We start from the raw sequence: 23,924 nt of genomic DNA, 5'->3' as shown, positions 1-23,924 counted from the left end.
AAAAATTTAAAAAAAAAAAGACTGACAGATTACACTTGAATAAAAAGTTGACTTAAGGAAGTATTTGACCTAATATATTACCCTTAAATCCTGTAGGAATAGTACTTAAAACTACATTTTTCTTGAATAATAAAATATGAGAATTAAAAAAAAAACCCTGAAATGTAGAAATACATAAATGCACATAATTGTACTGCCATAGATACTCTTGACAATTTAGAATGTATGCAGGCGTAACGTACACATCATTTTGTTACCTGCCTCTTCTCTTACACACGCCCTGAATATCTCCCTGTGTTTATTCATGTCCATCCGTTTTCTAACGTCTGTGCTGCCTCTGACCTGGTATGTTATTGTGAGACAGAATCCAGTCCGGAGACAGAAAACAAGCACATGGTGATCTGAACAGGGAAAGTTTAATGTAAAGAATCATCAACTATCACAGGGTTGCCTGCAAAGGAGAAGACAGCGGTAGCAGAGAGAGGGAAGAGCTACTTCCATACAGTTAATGCACATGTAGGGCACCCAAGGGGAGAAACACATTTGGAGAGTCGCTCAAGGCCCAGATGGAAACCTGGGGTTGCTGTCGCTGTGGCCCACTGGCTAGTGAGAAAGTTAGCTGTGTCATGCTAACAGAACTCGCTGGAAAGCCGCCCTCTCCAGAGGAGTGCCAGAAGAAGCCATCCACGGGGAAGTGCCGACTGGCCACTTTTAAGGGAAGGAGGGAGGGGAAGAGGAAGAGCAGAAAGAGGGATGGAGACAGCCCTGGAATGAGGCACCCAGGCCCCTTCCTCCTCTGTGTGTCTCTGGCCCCCTCTGCTGATGAAGCTCATCTTTGCGCCTCTGGCAAGGTGCAGGGGGTGCAGGTCCACCGGTGGGCAGTGGGGGTGGGGTGCAGCGGAGAGGCACAGGGTTGGGGACGGGCTTCTGCAGTGGTTTTTGCTTTGTGGTGGGCATTAAAAGCCTCTGGACACCTGTGAAAAAGGCCCCACACCAGCTGCAAATTCTAATGCAGTGGCTCTAGGCTGGGGACCAAAGTCTGTGATCTTATCAAGCACTTCAGAAAGTGCGACACAGGTGATCCTTGGACAGCACCACAGAGTCTGCAGCTTTTAGTGGCTTGGCTCTTGGCTCTGTCATTTCCAGGTAACGAGAGGCGTGGCTACCTTACCTAACCCCACTTGTGCTCAGACTGACTGCACCTCTCAGCGGATTCTTAACAGGGATTAAACTCTGCCACAGTGGGAAGTACAGCACTGTCCAGAAATGCAGGCTGATAATTCTTGTCTAGAGGCCAGAGCTAGGAAGCTCTGCGAGCCACGTGCACCCTCCTAGCAGTAAGCGCCCAGGAAGACCAGACGCCCAAGTGCCTTCCTCTGATCCCACCCATGTCCCTCCACACACTGTGCTTTGTCTTTCTTTTCCATAGCCCAGTTTGTCAAAAGACAGCTCTCTACATACCTCCTCCCTTCCCTCATTTGACAGCATCTCTCCTCAAACACTGTACTTTGGTTGGCTCTGTCTCCGTGACTCCCCCAAGCCGCTGACCTGCGTCCTGACAGACACAGAGGGTGGTGTTTTGGCTTCATCGTATGTGGCTTCTCAGGAGCCGTCCACACAGAGGATTGCTCCTGGTGTCTTAAAATCCATCTCTCCGCTGGCTTTGTGACATCTCATGCTCCTTGTCTCCTCTTGCCTCTAGGGGTAACCCTTCTTCATCTCCTTTGCAGGCTTATCTTCCTCTCCCTGCCCAGTCTATGTTGGGGTCTCCAAGGCCAGTCTAGGCCCTTTGCTATTCTAAGCAGTCACGCTGATCCCTGCTTCCAGTACCCTTTGTTGTGTGTTATGCAATATGGGTACATATGGAATGCCCACTGTCTCTTGCTGTGGTAGCAGCCAGAGCAGTCTTGTCAAAACACAAAGTAGCATCTAGTAGTGTCCCTGTTTGCTCCCCACCATGGGCCCCCACGCCCTTTTTACTTAGATCTCTTCACTGGTTTCCCATAGCCTAAGAGACCTGCTGGGCCTGCCTGTGCTGGCCATTCTGCAGCCACACCAGGGTTCTCTTACTTCTTGAACTGCATGATGTTCCCTTCTACCACGGGGCCTTTGCACATGCTGCTCTCTCTCCCTACCAGCTAATATCTATTACACATGAAGGAGGTGGAAGGAGAGGTTATGTGTTTGATTTTTTTATGTTTTATATGTTCATATATATCTCCGAGGAAACACCCAGTTGGTAACCGTGGTTACTCTTGGGAGGGGAAAGGTTCAGAGGATTATGGTCATGGGAAGTTTTGGTTTATCTGTATTATTAGCATTTTTGACAGCAGGACTGTGCTCACATGGTGTGGCTTTTCTTTGAGGATGGGAGTAGTGCCTAACATGGCATATGGTACACAGGATGCCCAGGGTAGGAGACTTTTGCTGTAATTTGAATAGTTTATACCACTTGCCTAGCAGACTGTAAAAATGAGAAGGGTAAGGAGTCGAAATGTTTTTGAGAAATGATCAGTGAGAAAACAGGAAATATATACACAGAGCCCAATGTACTGTACATACATTAAGTACCAAAGTGAACTTGGGTGATGCCAATTCTGGCTGGTTTTTTCTGAAAAGTTGGTGACTAAGATAAAATAGAGATGATGATTTTTCTTTAGGAAAATAGGTGAATTGTCCTTTTTAAAATGTTTTATCATGACACCTTTCAAACATACACAAGTAGAGAAAATGGTCAATGAAACTCCCACGTAGCTGCCACCCACCCTCTACAGCTGGTAACATTTTGCCATCCTTCTTTGTGAATCCCCCTACCCTTCCCCAGTTTTGTCTGGTGAAGAATTTAAGGGGGCAGTCATCCAAGAGTTCATTAAATATGAAGACAGTAGGTCTGATGCAGAATTGAAAGTTACCAAAGCAAGACTATTGCAACAGTTATTAAAAATGCAAAATCTTTTTGTAACAGTTTAAACATTGGTTCATCAGAGGCTCACCTGCTATGTGCCAGAGATGACAGAGCCACGGGCCCCTCCCCTCACATTCCAGTTGCAGGGGAGGATATGTAGATGGGGGACTGTAGTCTGGGGTGCTGAGGTGGATGGCAGAAGCAGCACAAAGACCAGGAGAGCAGTCAGCATTGCCAGCCAGAGAAGGCAGCAGGTAGAGGAGGCTTTGTTAGGCTGGACTTGGAATGACAAGGCGGAATTTCATTGGGTATGCCAGACTAGACTGCCCCAGGACATTTGATCAGACATTTTGTTACAGTTAGTGGGGGCAAGATGACATTTTGGTCAAAAATAATTTCTTCAGTGATTATTATTCAAGTGTTGGTAATTGTAATGAACCAGGAAGTAGATTTACAATCTTTTATGTATCTTTAGGCATTTTTGTCTGTCTCTGAATTCTGAATTCTCTTGTTTTTTTCTAATTTATTTTCATCCAGTTAGTTCTGCTCTGTAAATTGACTAGAAACTAACAACAACCAACATTTCACTATGACAGAGGGCACAAGGCACTCTAGGACATAAGATTACCCTCCTTAGGAAGTGCCTTCATCCCTAATGTGTATTTGTAAATGGAGGGTAACTGAGCGAGATTTATTTGCTTTTGTATCGCCAAGGTGGTTTGCTTCAAGGAACAACTATCTGTCTGACCAGGTCAGATGCTACTTCCAGGCAGAGAGAAGTGGGACCTCAGCACATTTGGGGAATAGTGGATCATACATTTGGGGCACATTTGGGTAATACAGGATAAGGCCATGTCGGAAAGGCAAGGAGGGCTCAGAGTCACTCCCAAGGATTTGGCCCTGGTTCTGTAATCATGGGAGCCACTGGAGGTGCTCCCAGATTAACAGAAGAGAGATGAGCAATTCAGTCTGGCCCCCTGCCTTATCTGGACCAGCTTGCTGTGTAACCTTGCAAAGGCTGTCCCTACCCTGGGGTTTGTTCAGCTCATCGGTAGGAGGCAAGTTCCTATGATCGTGCTCTTCTGAGTTGTCAGATGTTTTTATCTGCTTTAAAAAAAGTTTTCCTCTCTCTCTTTTTTTAATCAGATGATAAATACTCTGTTCTGAATTTAAAGGTAAGATTCATTTTTTAAAAACCAATTTTCTCAACAAATAGCATTTCTGCCATAATTTAAAGATTTCTGTGTGATTTGTTGGGTGGAGGGGACATCTAGCTGTAAGAGTCCTTTCCCATTAAATGTTTTTTTAAAAAAACTTTTGAGGGGCAGCTGGGTGGCTCAATCGATTAAGCATCCAACTCTTATTTTGGCTCAGGTCATGATCTCAGGGTTGTGAGATTGAGCCCTGCATTGGGCTCTGAGCTAAGCATGGAGTCTGCTTAAAATTCTCTTCCTCTCCCTCTGCTCTTACCCCCCCGCCAAGTTGCTTGTGTGTGTGCATGCATGTCCACGCTTTCTCTAGCTCTCGCTCTAAAAAAAATAAAACACTTCTGAAACATGAAGAAACTCAGATTTTCTGTAGTTTAAAAATGACTGTAAAAAAATAACTGTAATGCACTGAGTGGTTAGAAATCACATATATATATTTTGCAGGATGAATAGACTGTAACAAATATGCAAACGTGGAAATAGTTTTTTTCCTCCTTTTTTGCAAACATGGAAATAGTTTTGACTTAAGTTTTAATGCTGCGATGCCATAGGAATTTCAAAATTAAAGATTTCTCAGCAGAGTTCATTTATAGCCTTATCTACTTTTTCAGCAAAAATTAGAAACTTAATATCAGATTGATGTGTAATGGAAAAATGAACAAAAGTTCAAAGCCTTCCCTTTAACTTTTGGGTTGAAAAGAAAGATCATATTCTTTTCTCAACACTTGGAAATGTGCTTCTCTATGGTGTAGGGTGTTTTTTTTGTGTGGTTTTTTTTTTGGTTTGGGTTTTTTTGCCTATCCCAAGGAAGAAAAGCCCAGTTAGTCTGCCCCGTGGATCTCTGCTCAGCACCTGCAGTCCTGTCTCATGCTTCCGAAACAGCCTGCCCCTGACAGCCTGCCCCTCTTGAGACCTATGTGTGACAACACAGTGGCTGAACTCACAGGCAAAAGTCAGGAAGACCGGGTGCCTGGGTGGCTCAGTTGTTGAGCCTCTGCCTTCTGCTCAGGTCATGATCCCAGGGTCCTGGGATCGAGCCCTGCATCAGGCTCCCTGCTCAGTGGGAAGTCTGCTTCTCCCTCTCCCACTCCCCCTGCTTGTGTTCCCTCTCTCGCTGTGTCTCTCTCTATCAAATAATAAATAAATAAAACCTTAAAAAAAAAAAGAAGAAAACTTGACCAGGACTTTTTAGTGCCTCAGAGAAGCCACCAGAAGGGCAAGTTTCAATTAAAAGAAACTGGATATTAGAGTTTCTAAAGCTAAAACAGACTAAGAGGTACAAGAGCCAAAGTGCAGAGAAAAAAGTGTAATTAAATATTTGATATACGCTGACCCAGCTGCTCATGCCTGTTTCCTTTTAGAAGATGCTAACACTTGTAAATCATTACTCTTGCTTTTTCTTCCCCAGAATGAAAAAACATTGTGTGAGAAGCCTCCACCCTCCCCAGGTATTTGCCTTTTGAATTTAATTGTGATGAAAAGCTTATAATTTGGGAGAATGCCCAGAATCATCATGTCTAAAATAAAGGTCACTTTTTCCCCCTATAAAGGCTGTTGCTTCTGTCCCGTTACTGAAATTGGGAAGAGGGGGCATCTGCGGGACTTCCACATTTGCTCTGAAAGAGAGGGTCTAAACGTTCAGACAAGGAACGTGGACGAATGTGCCCATGGGGTGTGCTCAGACACGGGGAGGCCAGTGTCTGCAAAAGGGGGCTACTCTGTGTTCCCGGCACCTGCCAGGCCCAGGCCCAGGCCCATGCCGGGGAACATGCCCACCTTTTCTAGCTCACCTCTCCTGGCGTATTTTAAGCCGTAGCTTCCATCTTAAATCCTATCTCAAATGTTTTCTTTGTGGGATGTCTCCGAGTTCCGCTCTTGTTTTCAGTGGAGCTGTGGAGGTACTCATTTCTTCGACTACCGTTTCATGTTCTAGGGATTGGATATGATGTAGCAGGGGCCGGGGAGGCTATCTGGAGCCGCCGGTCCTTCCGCTAGTCCTTGCCTGCCCCCTCCCCCTGGGTTTGGGCCAGTCCCCTGTCCGGAGCCACCAGCCCTCCTGCCCTGGGGTTGAGCCTGTGAGTCCTTCTCTTCATCTGTCCCTTCCTCTCTGCCCCCACTCTAGGGGTCCTCCAGACTGGCTGCCCTGTCTCTGGGCTGGGCCTCATTCCCGTTCACTTTCTTCACTGCTAGCTTCAGGGGCTCATCTGAGAGGAGAGACTCTTCCTTTTGACAGCTCTGCTTGAAAGCCTTTTCTGGTTCCTGGTGGCTTGCATGACAAAACCTCCGTGTTCCGTATTGTAGTGTGCACGGACCTCCCTGGGTTCCTGCCTCTCCCTCAGCCACCTCTTTCCCTGTGGCTTTCTGTAGCCTCAGCAGACCAGCTACCCTGTCCCATACAGGCCATTCTCCTCGCCACAGGGACTGAAGCACCTAGCACAAGGCCTGACCTGAAGGTGACTTGTGTGGTGGTTTTTTAAATAGTCTCTCATAATTTTGAGGTAAAGTTGTAAAAATCAATATTTAAAAACTTCTTCTCTGTACCTTTCCAGATGTAACTGGTAGAACACGGCAAAGATGTATGGAAATAACCAAAGAAAAGTTCGAGGAATTGAAAGAAGAAAATGTGCTTCTAAGTGGTGCAAACCAAACCCTTACTCTTGAACTTAACCTAATAAAACAAGCGATGAAAGAACTACAGCTAAAACTGAAAAGAATGGAAAAAGAAAACCGGAAGTTGAAAGAGGCTGAGAAAACATCTCCTCAGGAAGGTGGGGACAACAGTTCTTTTGTTAAAGGAACAAGCAAGAATTCACCAATTTTTTATTTTATTCCCAGCTGTCATGACAGCTAGTATTTTAGGTTGTAATGTTTACTTATGTTAATGTTGATACTCTATTATAATACTTAAGGTTCTTTCATTAATATCCTTGTTCAAATTTGATTTTGTCTGCTACATCATTATTATGCTAAAGAAATTCCAATACTTCTTTTGGTTTTTTATGCTTAGCTTAGTATCTTACATACATTTCCTATCAGTTTTTTATCTGCATGAACAGCATATAAGAGTGCCTCTTCGTGAGCTCGAGCCCTACATCGAGCTCTGCGCTCTGTGTGGAGTCTGCTTGAGATTCTCTCTCTCTCTGCCCCATCACCCTCCCCGCCATACACACTCTCTCTCTAAAGTATATGAATATATCTTTTGAAAAGTGCCTCTTCACATACTTAGCAGTGATGAGGATTACATTTTTCTTACTAATTTGACAAACAAAAAAGTCAGGGAGGAAATCCTATTTTAATTTTATTTGTATTTTACTACTGATGAGCTTGAGTATTTTTTTTTTTTATCTTTTCAGGTCATTTTCTTTCTCTTTCATAAATTTTCCCATTTTAAATTGAGATACCGGGATGCCTGGGTGGCTCTGTCTTTTAAGCATCTGCCTTCAGCTCAGGTCATGATCCCAGGGTCCTGGGATCAAGTCCTGAGTCAGGTTCCTTGCTCAGTGGAAGTCTGCTGCTCACTCTGCCTGCTGCCTTCCATGCTTGTGCTCTCTCTTTTTCTCTGACAAATAAATAAAATCTTTAAAAAAACAAAAGATGTTTAAAAAAAAAAAGAAAAGGAATCCTTTTGAACAAAATAAATAAATTGAGACCCCTTGATTTTTTTTTTTTCTTACTGATTTGTAGGAGCTCTTTACATGTTAGGAATTTTGGCCCTTTTTCATGTATGTAGTGGTTTCTCAGTTTGTTGATAATTTAGCTAAATATAGGATATTTTTCTTTTATGACTTATGCCCTTGGTTAAGTCCTTTTTAACTCTAAGGTTATATAAATGTTCACTAATATTTTCTCTATACATTGATCTGTTTATATTAGTCTAGTATTACGGCCTTAAGAAAAGTGTCTTCATACAGACTCTGTGTATTTCTTGTCTTAGCCACATCTATTCCTGCAACTTTATATTATTTGTGCTATTGCTTTTTGGAATCTATTTTCTAATGTTTTCTAAATCTATTTTCTTATGTTTTCTAATAAAACATTACTATTCTGTGGGAAGGCTCTTAGTTCTAATAAATTTTCCATTTATTTTGTATGGCTTTCAAGGCACAACTGTGTATCATCTGAAACATTTTTCTTTGCAATCTAAAATTTTCATTTTACTTTAATTGTACATGCACAGACTTCCAAAACACTGTTGACTGTTCCATTCTAAAACTACTAAGTTACTAAACTTTTATTCATTAATATCTATACATCTGTTCTCCACTGGCTCTGTGAGCCCAAAAGGGAAAAAAGATCAGGTGATTGGCAATTTATATAAAATCTTGATCAATTTGGTATAAGTTCTTCTAATATTAAATTTTTTTTTTCAGTAGTTGCTGCCCCTGAACTACTTTATCTAAGAAAACAAGCTCAAGAACTGGTGGATGAAAATGATGGGTTAAAAATGACTGTCCATCGTTTGAATGTAGAATTGAGTAGATATCAGACAAAATTCAGGCATTTGTCCAAGGAAGAGGTAATGTGCAGTTTTAAAATACCAGTTTTCTGATTTTTTAGGCTTTACTGTTGAATTGCTTTCTCTGTGTCCGCCTTTCGTCCCTTCCTTCCCTTCCTCCTTTCTCAAAACAAAAGCAATAAAGTCTATTTTTTTTTTTTAAGAAAGCCTGAGGATAGTACAGAACTATAAAAGTATATAAGTTAAGGAATAAAAGTCCATGTCAGCAGCACCATTCTTAGTCCTGTTCCTCTTTTTTTTTTTCATACATTACAATTTTATTTTTGTGTACACATTTGTTTGACAGGCACTGCATTTCTAGACCAGGTTCAGGTAACTAAAGGGCCTTTATAATTAGTTTATATTGTCTAGATCCAAGGTATGCTTGCCAGACATAGGCTGGGGCAGAATGGGAAATAACATCTTTCTAGAGACAGGCTTAGAAGCTCTAGTCCAGTAAGTTAAGATGTTTCCTACTCTGGGGGTGCCTGGGTGGCTCAGTGGGTTAAAGCCTCTGCCTTTGATTCAGGTCATGATCTCAGGGTCCTGGGATCAAGCCCCGCATTGGGCTCTCTGCTCAGCAGGGAGCCCGCTTCCTCCTATCTCTCTGCCTGCCTCTCTGCCTACTTGTGATCTCTGTCTGCCAAATAAATAAATAAAATCTTAAAAAAAAAAAAAAATAGATGTTTCCTACTCTGGTAGCGGGGCTGACCCATGCCTGGCTACTAGGCCACCATTCACAGGTACAGCCAAGGTAACAGGGTACAGACCACCAAAAACAAGACCAGCCAGTCCGTCCCGTGTTCTGGTACAGGTTTCACAATTCAAATCATCTGTATTCAGAGGTAAACTACAAAACCTTTGTAAGATATGTGCACAGTCAAAAATGGGATCACTGCCATCGGTAGGCCCCAGCTCTACGAGCCTGTGTCCCATTTAAGATGCGTCGAAAAACACTATTTGCCCTTAGACCACAGAGACCAGCATTAAGTCAGACACATGTTGATTCATGTTCAAACAGATTCCTTTCTGCTTCTGGGAGTTGGTTAATTTTTCTGGTTACGATATTGAAAATGAAGTCTTCCTTGACAATGTCATCTGGTTCATGGTTTTCCATCTCGAGCCTTATGCTAATAGCATTCAGTGCCTCCACTGGTCCTACGCGGCCACACTGGGGCTCCCTCCAACTTTGGTCACCTCCCCTGAGCGCAGCCATCTTTGGCTGACCAGTCCTGCTCCTTGGGGTATAGCTGTTATTTGTTGGTGTACCAACTTCGGAAAACTAGTTTTCGTAGCACCCCCCCCCCAAAATCATCCAGCTCTCATAGCCCATGGGACTTGAGTTCCTGATTCCCACAGGACCAGCAAACAAAGAATCAGTTTTGAAACAGGCATGGGAGCACCCCTCTGTCGCTCCACACTGGGTTCAGCATGGGGGAAGCAAGCAAAAACAGCCACATCCTACTTTTTCCCTGGAAGGGGTTTGACTGCATACTTTCCCAGCTGCTGCCCGAGGTCTGGTTTCCAATCAGCCTGCTTCTAGGTGCTGAAGACAGTCTTCCCTTTCAGGAAATTAATGAATCTCCGTACACCCTCAGCTACTGGGAGCCGCTAAGAAGGAAGACAGTGGCTTAGACAATTCACAGATGTTTGAGAGGCAACCAGATGCTCAGGCCGGGCTGGTTGATGAGTCTCGTCTCATATGAGACCAGTCTGTCAAAACTGGGAGATGTAGGCTGTGAAGAACACCGAGAGGAGCCAGAAGGTCAGGTCCTTGCCCTTAGAGAATAGTGCACGTGAGGGACAGGGTTGCGGGGTAGAATAGGACATGTCAGGATATGCAGCAGACTGGCCCCTGCTGGGATCAAGGTAGGAAGCCAAGGCCACATCTCTCATGTGGTTCCTCGGAATCCAGGGCAGTTTCACAAGCTTCTGATTTTGCAGTAGGACTTAAGTTTAAATTTTTAAATAATAGCATTGAGATATAATTCACATATTCACTTCACCCACTTAATGTACACAGTTCAGTGATTTTTACTGTCCTCACAGAATCCTGCAGCCATCACCATGGTCACTTGTAGAACAAGTTCATCACGACAGGAAGTTTCTTGCCTGCTAGGAGTCACTCCCCATTTCCCCCCACCACCTGCCCTGGCTCCCGTAAGCACTAAGCTACTTTCAGTCTCTGTGGATTTGCCTGTTCTGAACATTTCATGTCAACAAGATCATACAGCATGTGGTCTTTTGTGACTGACTTCTTTCACATAGCATGATGTTTTTTTAACTACAGCAAAAAAAATTAATGTTCTAAGACAAGCTTCCTAGGCCAGGGCGTTTTGCAGGGCTGCGGGTGAGCCAGTTCCCCTTAAAAGGGTACAGACAAGCAGGCCCAGTGACAGGCCACTGCAGTCCCACACCGTCCTGCCCTGTGCAAATGCCCCATTCTCCATGACAGCCTTCCCTGATCACTCCTGTCATAGAATCTCTCTTTCTCAAATCATTTCAGACTTTTGTTTGTACCACTCTTAAGGCAGCTAGAACTTTCTGCCCTGTACTGTATTTCTGTGTGTAGTGTATTGTGTTCATTTGTGTGAGAAGACTTCTGTTGTTAGATCATAAAATCCTGGAAAACTGTTGCATTGTCATGTCTCTAATGAGTTAGAGAGTTCTCACTGTTTGCTGAATGAATGAGTGATGAGTGTTGAGTCACAATATTGTACACCTGAAACTAATATAATACTGTATGTTAACAACACTGGAATTAAAATTTAAAACCTAATAAAAAAAAAAGAATAAGGCCTGAACTTTCAGAGGAAGCATTGTTTAATTTGCCTTCACTATGTGTTTTTCTCTTAGACTTTAAATATTGATGGCCTCCCATCAAAGGGCCCAGCACCACCCTGGTTGGTAAGTAAAAGTTACTTAATTTCAGGCCCGTATTTTCTGGGCTATAATTGAGTACCTATGAAAAACCATTCCAAATGAATTAAATTTTCTTAGCTTTTGAAAAATGTGCTGACTGTTTTCAGATGTAAGACCCAAGTTAACCTTCTTTATTCCATTATGTTCAGTTGGATATAAAGTACCTGTCACCCTTGTTACTGGCCTATGAGGACCGAATGAAAGAGAAGGATGAGCTCAATGCCACCCTTCAGGTAGGCTGGCAGATGTCTCAGGACAAGGTTTATAAAAAATAAGACTGTTTAAAACTTTAAAGAAACATTTTAAAGACAGGTATGCCCCAATATCTACTATGTACTCAGATGTTGGAGGGAGGGAAGGGAGGAAGGAAGATAGGAGTGAAGGGAGGGAGGAAGGAAAGAGAGGAGGAAAGAAAGAGCATAGTGGTACCGATGGGTGGGAGAGAAAGAAAGAAGGAAGGAGGCAGGGAGGGAGGGATCAGTGGAGCAGGAGGGGTGCATCGGGGTGGGTGGGAGAGGTATGGAGGGATGGGATGGTGCTACATCGAAAGCCCAGATTTCCCAGGCAGGCAGCCCCGTGTGGGCTGGGCTCTTGGGGGTACAGACAGGACAGCATTGGGGGACGCTCCTTTCCTCGTGCTCTGCAGCTGCAAACTCTACTGTAGAAGGGACAGTCAGGCAGATGCAGGAAGGTAGCCAGCCAGTGATGCTCTAGGCAGACTTAATTGTTTCCTTATTCTCTGAAGAGCTGACCCCAGGGAAGTCCAGCTCTGTTGGTAGTGGTGAGGGCACCAGGTTTTTGTTGATTCTGCCTATTCACCTCTGTTTCATGGGAATGGCCTCTGGCAGCAGGTGGGCAAGGCTTTGTGGGTGTGCTAGATGTGTCCCATCCTTTCCCTCCTGCTCGTGTAAGTGGCCAGAGATCTCTGGAATTGGAAGGATCTAGAGAGAACAGTTTGGATTCCCTGAGCTCTGGCTGGAAGGGTCTGTTAAGTCCCGTATCCTGCCCTTGTTGCACACTACCCCACATACATGGTCCACATGATGTGCTTTTGAACCTTTTCTTCTAGATTGTCAGTTGGACACTTAACTTTGTAAAAGAGTGAATTAATCTTACACTAATTAATTAGCTCTCAAGCCAAATAATTAACAAATTTAGTTTGGTGCCTCTTCTAAAACTGGGTTCAGGGGACATTTTTTGTAAATGGCATTTAGTAACTATTTTAGGCTTTGTAGGCCACAGGGCCTCTGTCTGCAACTCCTCAGCTCCGCAGTAGTAGCAGGAAGGCAGCTGTAGACAAAGTGCAAATGAATGGGTGTGGCTGTGTGCCCATAAAACTTTACTTTCAAAACACGCCGTGGCCCTTGGGCTTTAGTTTGCCCCAGCCCTGTTCTGACTGCCCGAGCAGTCAGCCATTAGGGAGTGTGTCTGGACAGAAAGGTAAAGAAGAAATTCCTTGGCATTGTTGAGCTAAACTGGTATAAGCATAAATGTCTGAGAGCTGGGAGAGGAATATTTAGAAGCATCCGAGAATGAACATTGCCATCCAAGGCTCTCACTGAAGGCTGGCACAAGACAGGGAAGCCCACTGAGGGCTGGCTAAGAGAAGCGGGAGGGAGGAGGCCCCACAGGAATGCCAGAACACAGTGTTCAGGAGGGGAAAGCAGACCCCACGGCAGTCCTCAGTCCTGCTGATGACGGAGGAGCTGTCCTGACTGGTAGCTCCCCGCAGGAGAGGCTTTCTTGTGATCACCACAGGGCAATATCAGGAGACTCCAAGCCCTACCCACGCTGACCCCTTCCATTCCCGAGTGGGCTTTAATTGGGAGGAAAAGTTCTTTATCTAAAAAGATCCAATTTATCCTCCAAAGTCTTTAAACAAAGGAAAGATAGCCGTGTTCCTAGGCACCTCTGCTCTTTTTTGACCTGCCTTTATCTTTTCAAGTATTTGGCAATTCCAGAAAAATGGTATCAAATCAGGAATTGAGCATTTCAGACCCCGAGGCTGTCTGTCCCTTGCGCTCAGCATCAGGGTTGTCTTCTGGTTCCCCAGCAGCCCCGGGAGACTTTGCTAGAAAGCTGCTGACCTCTGACCCGAGGCGCGGCGGCGGCACGAGAGCAGAGGATGGGGCCGCGTGTATCTGTGCGTGTTACAGTTCACCTCTGCTGTGTTGCAGGAGGAAATGAGGATGTTTCGGGTGCGAGTCCAGGAAGTGGTGAAAGAAAATGAAGAATTGCACCGAGAGTTAACCAAGAGTAGTCCCGTAACCAGTGAGGAATGGCAAGTGGTGCTGGGTTTCTGGTGTTTTGGGAACTCAAAAGAAAACAGAATAGTAGGAATAAACTTTATGACATCGTCAAATAGATTTTCTTTTTTGAACTAAAATATTTTCGGGAGAGTTTCTAAGAAATTAATAAGGAACAATGACAATATAGTAAACGATTCTAAACGTGCATTTTAAGGATTACATTTAAAATTCTAAGTAGGTTTTTAAACCTAAAATCCGTCTACACTCCCCCTTTTTATTTGCTGAGGTGGTATTTCTCTAGGGCAGTCTTCTCATTGAAGACCTCTTGAGCCACATCCTTTTTGTTCCCCTGTGACTGTTCCCAGGGCTCTAGAGCAGGAAGCTCAGGATGGGGCCCTGTACAACTAGTTCCCGTCTGCCCTGCCCTTTCAAGATTCTCTGACAGCTGAGTGTGGCCTCGCTCCAGCTCTCTGCTGGTGCTCCTTCTTCACCCCAGAACGCGCCTTCTGCACTCTTACTCATCCGTCAGGCCCTGCTCACAAGGCCCTGATCGAATGGTGCTGGTCAGTAGCTCTCCCTGAAGGCAGAGTTCATGGCTCCCTTGTCTCAGCTTCTAACACAGCCTGAGACCCACGCCGCGTCCTGGTACCTGCCATGCTCTGCCTGCCTGGGTGCCTCCACGTCTGTCTTCCCTGTCCTCCTCTGTGAGCTCCTCCAGGGCAAGGCCGGGTCCTGTTCATCAGCACAGCGGCAGTACTGGCTAGTCAATGCATAGGAAAAAGTAAATGTCTTAGAAAGTCTAAAGGCACTATCCAACCACAGACTCTTCAGATCAATCTTTTTGTCCTTGGATAGCTATATTTAGTAAGTCTTAACATGTCTTAACATCACTGAACAAAACTGAAATGTTTTCCATGTGTGACGTCCAGGAATTTAGAATAGGAGTCAATAACACTCCTGCCATTAGGTGGGTTCTCACTGATGTGACGGTTGAGATTGGCCTGACCAGCTACTGGACCTTTGTGCACTATGCCTTCCCCTGTTGAACTTGGATTTTCTTCTGTCAGGGCTCCTAACATGCTTGCACTGGAACCCTGGAAAGCAGGTCAGTTAGACTGCTTCTGAGAGCCCTCCAGAAAACTGAGATCACAGATCCTTCCTCTAACCTTGTATATATATATAAATGCCAGGCAAACCCATTTAGTTCTCTATAAAATCAAAATAAATAAAAGAAAGACCTCACTTTCAAATTGACATGTGCGGTGTTCCCCTATCCTGTTTCTTCCAGTTTGCACTTGGCACCTGCTTTAGTGTGGTGGCCCGGGCAGTGCGTGGGGAGCCATTAGGTCTTGTGGTGCCTCTTGAGCCCCTCCAGCCGGCCTCCCCCTTCGTCTGAGTTCCCTGCCCTCCAGCTGGTGGGGGGGTGGGGTGCGTGGTTCATGGAGGCAGATCTCCAGCCACCCCGGAAGCTCCTGGCCCCCATGCCCTCCCTCAGCCTCCATGGCTGCTGCCCCCGTCCCTGCGCAGATGGGGGTGCCTAGATAACTCCGGCATACCAGCTTCCGACTTCAGTCAAAGCTCTCCCCTCAGTTTCACATAATTTCTCCTTGAACTTCTGGGCTGCAACTAAACTCTACATTTCTTTTCTGACTTCCTCTGACCAGCTAGGATACCTCATGCTTTGCAGGCCTCAGTTTCTCCACCCATAAAATGGGAGGGAGCGTTAAACTAAATGTAAGGCTTTAACTTTTTTTTCTCTTTTTAAGAAATAGGAGAGTCCCTTTCATTTAAAAAAAGAAAGAAAAGATGGAGGGAATGATGGGAAGGAGTTGGGGAAAGAAGAGAAGAAGGAAGGAAGGAAGGAGGAAGCGAGGGAAGCAGAGAAGTCCTAACAAAGTCCAAAGTGTAGGGCACTTGGGTGGCTCAGTCGGTTAAGGGTCAGCCTTTAGCTTAGGTCATGATCTCAGTCATGGGATCCAGCCAGCGCTTCAGGCTCCCTGCTCAGCGGGGGGCCTGCTTCTTTCCCTCTCCCCCTGCCCCCTGCTGGTGTGTACACGTGCACGCTCTCTCTCTCTCTAATAAATGAAATCTTAAAAAAAAAAAAAAGTCAGAATGTAAACAGGAGGAAGTGGAGCTAGTCCTCCTGAGGTGAGAATAAGGAGGCCAGGCCAGGGGACCCCCAGTGGGCTCCTGTTCCTGGGCTCCCATTTTGCAGAGCAGGGTAGCTAGCTCCCTCCCCATCCTGGGTGCTGTGTGGGCAGCCCCTGTTAGAGGAAAGTCATTGCTATAGCTCGACTCCTTTCATCTTTTTTCTCTCCTTCCTCCACCTCACTTTTTGAGTTCACAGTGAAAAGTTGTGATAATTTACTGGTTTACCATTTGCTTTGAATGGTTAGCAATTAACCAGGTTTTAAAAGGACCCTTTAGCTCATTCTAATTGGAATTTTTGGTCACGAAGGTTGAGCTGAGCCGGGATTGACTTCGCACCCTCTGTAAGGAAAGGGCGGTTTTAGGATAGTACGGTTTAAGAAATCAGCCAGAGGCTTTTCACAGTCATTGTTTGGGGGCAGATATGGTATTGATTATAAGGGAGTACTTCTCTGTCAAAATGGGAACTTTCCGAATTCTTTCTAAATTCTTCTGATTTCCTACTGGCTTCAGAATAATCCAGTGGGTGTCAGAATTGGAGGTTTATACATGAAACAAGATTGGCCATTTGGCAACTGTTCGAGCTGGGTGTTGTGTACGTGAGAGTCTGTTCTCCAATTATTTTCTACTTTTGTGTCTGTTTGAAATGTTGCATTTTAGAAGGTTATTGAAGCAGTTCATAATGCAGACTTTATCGCTCTCCTCCTCCCCCATCCCATTCAATGCGAATGGTAGGATGACCTGTGTGAATAATGTGTTTAGCCTTAAAACTCATCCAGATGTTCATGGCGGGCAACACATCAGTGGCTCTCTTTTAGATGCTGGAGTGTCTCTGTAATCATTCAGTACATGAGTGGCAGAGTTTAACTTTGTATCTCAATTGTAGGCGTCAGCTGCAGACTCAGGCGGAACTGGTTTTAGAGGAGAACAAGTTGTTGATAGAGCAGCTGGAGATTCAGCAGAGAAAAGTCAAGGACACCCACCAGGAGCGTCTCCAGGAAGGTGAGCTATCTTTCCAGCATCATTGGACACTGGCTCCTCCGCCCCCCACCCTGCTCCTGGTAGGACCCCCTTCAAATTACAGATGGAGGAAATCACATTTCTAGAATGTGTTCCTCTTCACTGAAAGGCAGCTGTTGACGTTACAACATACCCAATGTTACCCATAATGCATTGATCACTTTCTCTTAGATTCTACCTTGTCTTTCCAGTTATTCTGTATATCTTAGAAAGCGGATGTAGATGACCCCTTTAGAGTCAGCAGAACTGGCTTTGTGGGGATTAGTACCACGTAAGTGGAAAAGATCATATGAGGTGACCCTTTGAAACAGCGCCAGCAAGGGTACCTGAATGTTTATGTGAGTGAATGAGTAGAATGAATTCCCTCTCCAAACAGTTTCTTTGTGCTCCTGCCCTTCCTGGTTCAGAGCTGTGGGTGCTGTGACAGGCTAAGTCTCCCTCCCGTGCCTTTCGTGTGTACCTCCCTGCCCCTGGGAGCCTCAGAGCTCATGGCCATGGGCTTTGAAGTGGGCCAGATTGAGTCATTGCTTCCGCTTTGGTTGAAGCCCAGAGCACAGAAGGTGGTGGCGTTTTCTTGTGCTTTACTGACTTTCCTGGTGAAGAGTATCACCGCACAGGAGGGCAGAATGTGTGTGTCTTGAGTGAGCCATGTAACCCCCCTTTCTCTCTTCCCCTCTGCTCCTGATTATGTAATGATGCCCTTAATGCCCTCGACACTGAAGCCCCCACTGCTGCTGAAGTTACTCCATCTGTTTCCACGAGCCAGCTCCTGTGTAAAAGTGAGAGTGTCTGGGGCCACCTGGGGGGCTCAGGTACTCTTGGTACCAGCTCAGGTCATGATCTCCCAGTTGTGGGCTCGGGCTCTGACCATAGCCTGCTTCAGATTCTCTCCCTTCCCCCTCCCAATTCTCTCTCTCTCTCTCTCAAATAAATGAAATCTTTAAAAAGTTTAATATAAAAATATAAAGCCTCAGAGCATCCAACAGGAGCTTAGTTCACCGGACTTCCCCTTAGACTCTATGTGGCGCAGACATATTTGCCTTTACTCTGGCATTATTTGGAGTGGAAGAGAGAGAACGTTGTCGTCCTCCTGTGTTTGTTTTCAAGACCAGAGATGGCAGATAAAATTAATTTTGTATTTCCCGAGCTTAATTTCTTCAAATGTCACAGATGTGAACAGGTATGTTGCTGGTTCTGGTTGTGTAGATTGGGCCAACCTTTAGGCCTCTGTAATTTGATCCAGTCAGCTGCTTGTCCTATTTTCCTCTTTCCCAGAAGGAGCTATTCATTTTGACCAATCTTTTCATAGAGTAGAAGGATTTTTTAAAATTTAATTTTATTTTTTCAGTGTTCTAAGATTCATTGTTTAGGCACCACACCCAGTGCTCCATGCAATACGTGCCCTCCTTAATACCAACCACCAGGTTCACCCATTCCCCTACTCCCCTCCCCTCCAAAACCCTCAGTTTGTTTCTCAGAGTCCACAGTCTCTCATGGTTCGTCTCCCCCTCTGATTTCCCCCATTCACTTTTCCTTTCCTTCTCCTAATGTCCTCCGTGTTATTCCTTATGCTCCACAAGTAAGTGAAACCATATGATAATTGACTTTCTCTGTTTGACTTATTTCACTCAGCATAATCTCCTCCAGCCCTGTCCATGTTGATACAAAAGTTGGGTATTCATCCTTTCTGATAGAGGCATAATATTCCATTGTATATATGGACCATATCTTCTTTATCCATTCGTCTGTTGAAGGGCCTCTTGCCTCTTTCCACAGTTTGGCGACTGTGGCCGTTGCTGCTATGAACATTGGGGTTCAGATGGCCCTTCTTTTCACTACATCTGTATCTTTGGGGTAAATACCCAGTAGTGCAATTGCAGGGTCATAGGGTAGCTCTATTTTTAATTTTTTGAGGAATCTCCACACTGTTTTCCAAAGTGGCTGCACCAACCTGCATTCCCACCAACAGTGAAAGAGGGTACCCCTTTCTCCACATCCTCTCCAACACATTTTGTTTCCTGTCCTGATTATTTTGGCTATTCTAACTGGTGTAAGGCAGTATCTCAATGTGGTTTTTGATTTGAATTTCCCTGATAGTTAATGATGATGAACATTTTTTCATGCGTCTGTTAGCCATTTGTATGTCTTCTTTGGAGAAGTGTCTGTTCATGTCTTCTGCCCATTTTTTGATATGATTATCTGTTTTTTGGGTGTTGAATTTGAGGAGTTCTTTATAAAGCTTGGATATCAGCTGCTTGTCTGTAGTTAAAGCACAAAACTTTAAATCCTTCTACTCTGTAGAAGTACTTACTTCTAAGTGCTGCTTTCAACAGATGTCTGGGAAGTGTCTTATCATTACATATACGGTGTTGTCCAGGACAAAAATATTTATGATTTACTTTAAAATAAAAGAGAAGAAAAATCATAAATTCAGTCTGTAGTTGGGTCCTGTTTGATGTCCTTAAAGACTTGAAAATCTTGCAGTTTTAGGAACAACATCATGACGGTGAACGTCCATGTGTGACTTAAGGCTTTGGTCTTCAGAAAGTCCGTTCCTTGAAGGCTAAAATCCTGTCTCGTTTAATTAGCATCATGTATTAGCAATGATATCAACATACTGAGCCCCAGTACTGAGTCGATATTTAGTGAATGTTTAATATGGGGAGAGTAATTTCTAAGTATAAGGTTTCTGGTATTAATTTATAAATCTCCAAAAGGTTTTTTTAAGATTATTATTTATAAGCTGGCTCTCCTTGGTATTACCTAGTAATCAATAATCACATTTTCTTAAGTCTTCTGTACCATCTCATTTGTTTTTCAGTTTCTAAACTGACTAAACAGCTAATGCTTCTGGAGACTAAAACACAGAACCAAGAAAAAGAACTAACTGAAAACAAGGAGGAGTTGGAAATTTTAAGGACCGAATGCCAGGACTTAAAAACACAGTTGGATGGCAAAATTGCTATCAACGTTCATGCTTCAATTGTAAATGAATTAAAAAGGTAAGGCTACAATGTCTGGTGAAGTTTGAGTGCATCATCATGCATGTGGTTTTAGGTGGAATATAGAGAGGTTGCCCGTCTTCTGAGTCGTGTAGCTACACCAGCACAGGTGTCCAGGACTGAGAATCGTGAATCTATTACTACTAAAGGACACTATGCCTGTCCTTGAGGGCTATGGTCTGCACTTTGTGTATGATTTCTTCTCCTCCTACTCTTCCAGCCTTTATTGGCTTTATACCCAAAGGTAATTTTAAAGTGGTAGAACTGGAAACCTGGATATCCAGTAACAGGGAATGGATTAAATGAAAGGATACACCCATAAAATGAATTGCAATGCAGCCATTAAACAGGATGTCACAAAAGAACCTTTTGGGAAGTTTGGGAAATTATTTTTAAGTGAAGAAATTAGATTACAAAACAGTATGTATAGAATGATCACAATTTTGGGTGTCTGGGTGTCTCAGTGGGTTAAGCCTCTGCCTTCAACTCAGGTCATGACCTCAGGGTCCTGGGATCTGGTCCCGCATTGGGCTCTCTGCTCAGCAGGGAGCCTGCTTCCTCCTCTCTCTCTGCCTGGCTCTCTGCCTACGTGTGGTCTCTCTCTGTCAAATAAATAAATAAAATCTTTAAAGAAAAAGAAAAAAGAATGATCACAATTTTGTTTAAAAAGAAGATTGTATGTATTAAGGTAACCAACCATCCCAGTTTACCTGGGATTGAGGTTTTCGCAGGATGTCGGAATCCCAGTGCTAAAACCAGGAAAATCCAACGCAAACTGGGGATGAGGTGATCATTCTAGTGTGTCTGTGCCTTTATATGTATAATTACATGTGTGTATAATTACATGTGTGTATAATTACATATACATGCTTATATGTGCATGGTCACACACACATATACCATAAGTACATAGAAAAAAGACTGGAAGAAGGAGAAAATGCTATCAAGAATTCTCTTTGGCAGGTGAAATTCTGTGTCTATCAGTAGTCAGCATTCTCTAGAAAAACAACTGACATATGTAGGGTACATATATAGATATTTCTAGAGAGAGAGAGTTTAAGGAATTGGCTCACACAGTTATAGGGGCTGGCAACTCCAAAGTCCATAGGACAGCCAGCTGGCTGGAAACTCAGGCAGGATTTCTATGTTAGTCTTGAGGCAGAATTCCTTCTTTGGGCAACCTCAGTTTTGGCCCACGGAGCCTTCAACTGACTAGATAGGGCCCACCCACACACTAGATGGGGACCACCCACACTATCAAGGGTAATGTTTTACTAAAGTCAGTTGCTTATAGATGTTAATTACATCTACAGAATACCTTCACAGCAGCATCTAATATTTTTCCAGACAAACTGGGCCCCATAGCCTAGCCAAGTTGACATGTAAAATTAACCATCAAAATGAGTAATTTAAATTTTCTTTGTGTTTATCTTAAATATTTTACATGTGTTCTATTATAAATATGCATTGCTTTTGTAATGGGGAGGAAATAGTTTTTTTAATGGTGAAACTTTCAGCTAAGATGGTTGACGTGGGGGAGTAAGAGTGTATGTGAAGTGCTTATTTTGGTACTTTAGTCAATGCTGGGGAGTCCAACTGCTGGACCCCAATGTTTTGACTGTACTGTTACATGCCGTCTATTCCAGGAGAGGAAGGAAATTTTTTTTAAAGTTCTGTTCGTCTTTATGATTTTAGTTCCCTCAAACACCCACTCCTATGGCTGATGTTTTTTTGTGGCTGTCAAAATCACATTTTCTTTTTTTTTTTTTTAATCTTTTTAAGATTTTATATATTTACTTGAGAGAGAGAGAGCAAGTGAGTAAGCAGGAGAGAGCGGCAGCGGGGGAGGGAGAGGAAGAGGGAAAGAACCTCAGGAGTCACCACGGGGCTCCAGCTCATGAACCTGAGATGGTGACCTGAGCCGAAACCGAGAGTCAGACGCTCGCCTGACTGAGCCATCCGAGTGCCCCCGTAACCATGTATTCTAATGGCCCCCTAAATGTGAGTATCGAAGGCATAAAAACCTTCAAAAGGAAGCCACTAATGGGAAGGCAGTGGAAGACTTGGTTGTTGAAAAGACAAACGTGTCACCAAATCTCTTGTAAGTAGAAATTAGTAGAGGAGTGTTGTGGTAGAGAATGAACTAGAGTAGGGACAGAAAGCCTTCATGCCAGCCTTTGCCGGGAGGCTTTGGGCTCAGAGTTGATGGGTGGGGTGGAGGATAGAGGAGTAAGAGTGGACATGGAGAGTGGTGACCCTGATGGTTCTCTAGTGGAAGGCGCAGTGATTGGTCAGAGCATCGGTAACGTGGGAAGAGGGGCAGGAGTCCATCAGGGATGGGATGTGTGAATTCAGGGAAGTCTATAGAGGCTACACCAAGACCCGCTAGAAAAACAGACAAAGTAGGGAGACTGCTACAGACATGACGTCAGCCATGACCCTTGGAGTTGAGCTGAAGGGAGCCGAAGGGCTGCAAGGCTTTAGTGCACCTGCCGTCTCATTGCCTCCATTAGAGGCGCTCCCTTCCCACACTGATACACTGATAGTAAGAGATGCACCGTGTGTCCGAGAGTAGTCATTCATTAGCTGCAAAGCAGCTGTGGAACTGGCTCCTGCAGTTGGGGTGAGTCTGAGGAGGACTTGGGGAAGAGTGGTGTCGCAGGCAAAGATAAACATGTTTGTTTATGTAGAAAAGGGCTAAGTTGAACCTGTGTTCCGTGAGCTTCTAGGTTTGGTGCATGTGTGTTGTTTCTCTTTTCCTGGTGCGGGGCGGTGCAGATCGTAAATATGGACTGGCTTCTCCACTGTCGGGCACACTTGCCTGGGAGGAACTGTGGCCCCAGAAATGGCAGGAGGTTATCTTCCTAGTGCACTGTCTGGTTGACTTACCGTTGTGCTGGTGATTACACCTGAAGCTTTGGTTGTTCTTGGCTTTTCCTGCTGCTTATGAAGGTTGAGCCTACCCAGGATGAGCGGTGGGAGAAAAACAAGGAGTCACCCGACTTCTAAAGAAAGTTAGCAGACTTGTTTAGGGAGAGCTAAGGGTTTGGGGTGACTAGTGGTATCTATACAAGGAAAGCCTTCCTTATTCTGGCTTTTGGGGCAGGGGAGGGACTATTCTAAAGTGCAGCCGACTATCCACATAACTCCCCTGTGTAGACAGAGCCCTGCTCAGCAGTCAGTGATATGTCTGCGCAGGGAGATGTCAAGGCAGAAAAGCAGTCTCCTTACATAATACACACCAAATGCCAAGTCCTTCATCCTAAAATAAGAACAGACTCCTAGGTGTGAACAAACGGCAAGGATCATTGGGTATAATGGGGAAAAATGCAGTAAAATAGAGAGACCTACATAAGCACAGAAACTCACTTCAAAGAAAACAGATACTGTAGAGAACTGAGAATATAGAGAATAAAATACCATAAAAAATACAGTCAAGAGCAAGATTAGAAGTGATGACCAGAAGCTAGAGAAAATTGAGCAGAAGGGCTAAAACACAAATGGGTCAGTTCTGCTAGAGCGTAAGGAAACAGACAATTGGGAATGGAGAGAAGGTAATGGATGGGAGACCTGTCCAGGAAGTCCAGCCTCAGATTGTCAGGAGTCTCAGAAAGAAAACTTAAAGAAAATGGGAAGGAAGACAGGACTGGTTGGAGGGCATTTCCAGGTCTCTGAAGACCTTGACTGCTAGGACCTGCAGACTGCCTGGTATAGTGAATGAAAAAGACCCACACCCAGATATACCCACATGAAGTATCAGTGGACCACCAGCAATGAGACAAGCCCATCACCTGCAAATAAGTCGTGAGCTGAGCCTCCAGAGGGCTTTATCCTCAGCGTAGGGTGAACTTGAAACCAACCAGCCCTCAATCCTCTCTGGAGGAGGGCTCTTTATTCCTAAATGTTTTTCAAGGATAGCGTCCAGGACACAAAGAAAACCAGACAGACAGTGCCTGGGAACCAGCAGAAGTAGCA

At 44.4% G+C, this 23,924-nt stretch overlaps 1 protein-coding gene and 1 pseudogene across 3 annotated transcripts in view; one reads left to right on the top strand and one right to left on the bottom strand.

Moving 5' to 3' along the window:
- Positions 1-23,924, top strand: part of CEP89 (centrosomal protein 89) — a 64,770-nt gene that overhangs the window by 20,781 nt on the left and 20,065 nt on the right. Inside the window, exons 6-14 of one of the 2 annotated variants that reach the window (XM_080827971.1) lie at positions 4,052-4,080; positions 5,522-5,561; positions 6,663-6,881; positions 8,487-8,629; positions 11,465-11,515; positions 11,680-11,763; positions 13,708-13,811; positions 16,814-16,929; positions 19,769-19,949. In XM_080827971.1, coding sequence (XP_080684097.1) covers positions 4,052-4,080; positions 5,522-5,561; positions 6,663-6,881; positions 8,487-8,629; positions 11,465-11,515; positions 11,680-11,763; positions 13,708-13,811; positions 16,814-16,929; positions 19,769-19,949 — 967 coding nt within the window. Of the gene's footprint in view, positions 1-4,051; positions 4,081-5,521; positions 5,562-6,662; positions 6,882-8,483; positions 8,630-11,464; positions 11,516-11,679; positions 11,764-13,707; positions 13,812-16,813; positions 16,930-19,768; positions 19,950-23,924 lie in introns of both variants that reach the window. The other variant, XM_080827970.1, reaches the window with a different exon arrangement.
- Positions 9,299-9,510, bottom strand: LOC308357888 (transmembrane protein 126A-like; annotated as a pseudogene). Its single transcript has one exon. The product of its transcript is annotated as a transmembrane protein 126A-like (transcript).

This window comes from Martes martes (genome assembly GCF_963455335.1).
Source record: "Martes martes genome assembly, chromosome: 17".
Classification (NCBI taxonomy): domain Eukaryota; kingdom Metazoa; phylum Chordata; class Mammalia; order Carnivora; family Mustelidae; genus Martes; species Martes martes.
The sequence above is the reverse complement of the archived record's forward strand: the minus strand, read 5'-3'. Positions and strand labels throughout refer to the sequence as shown.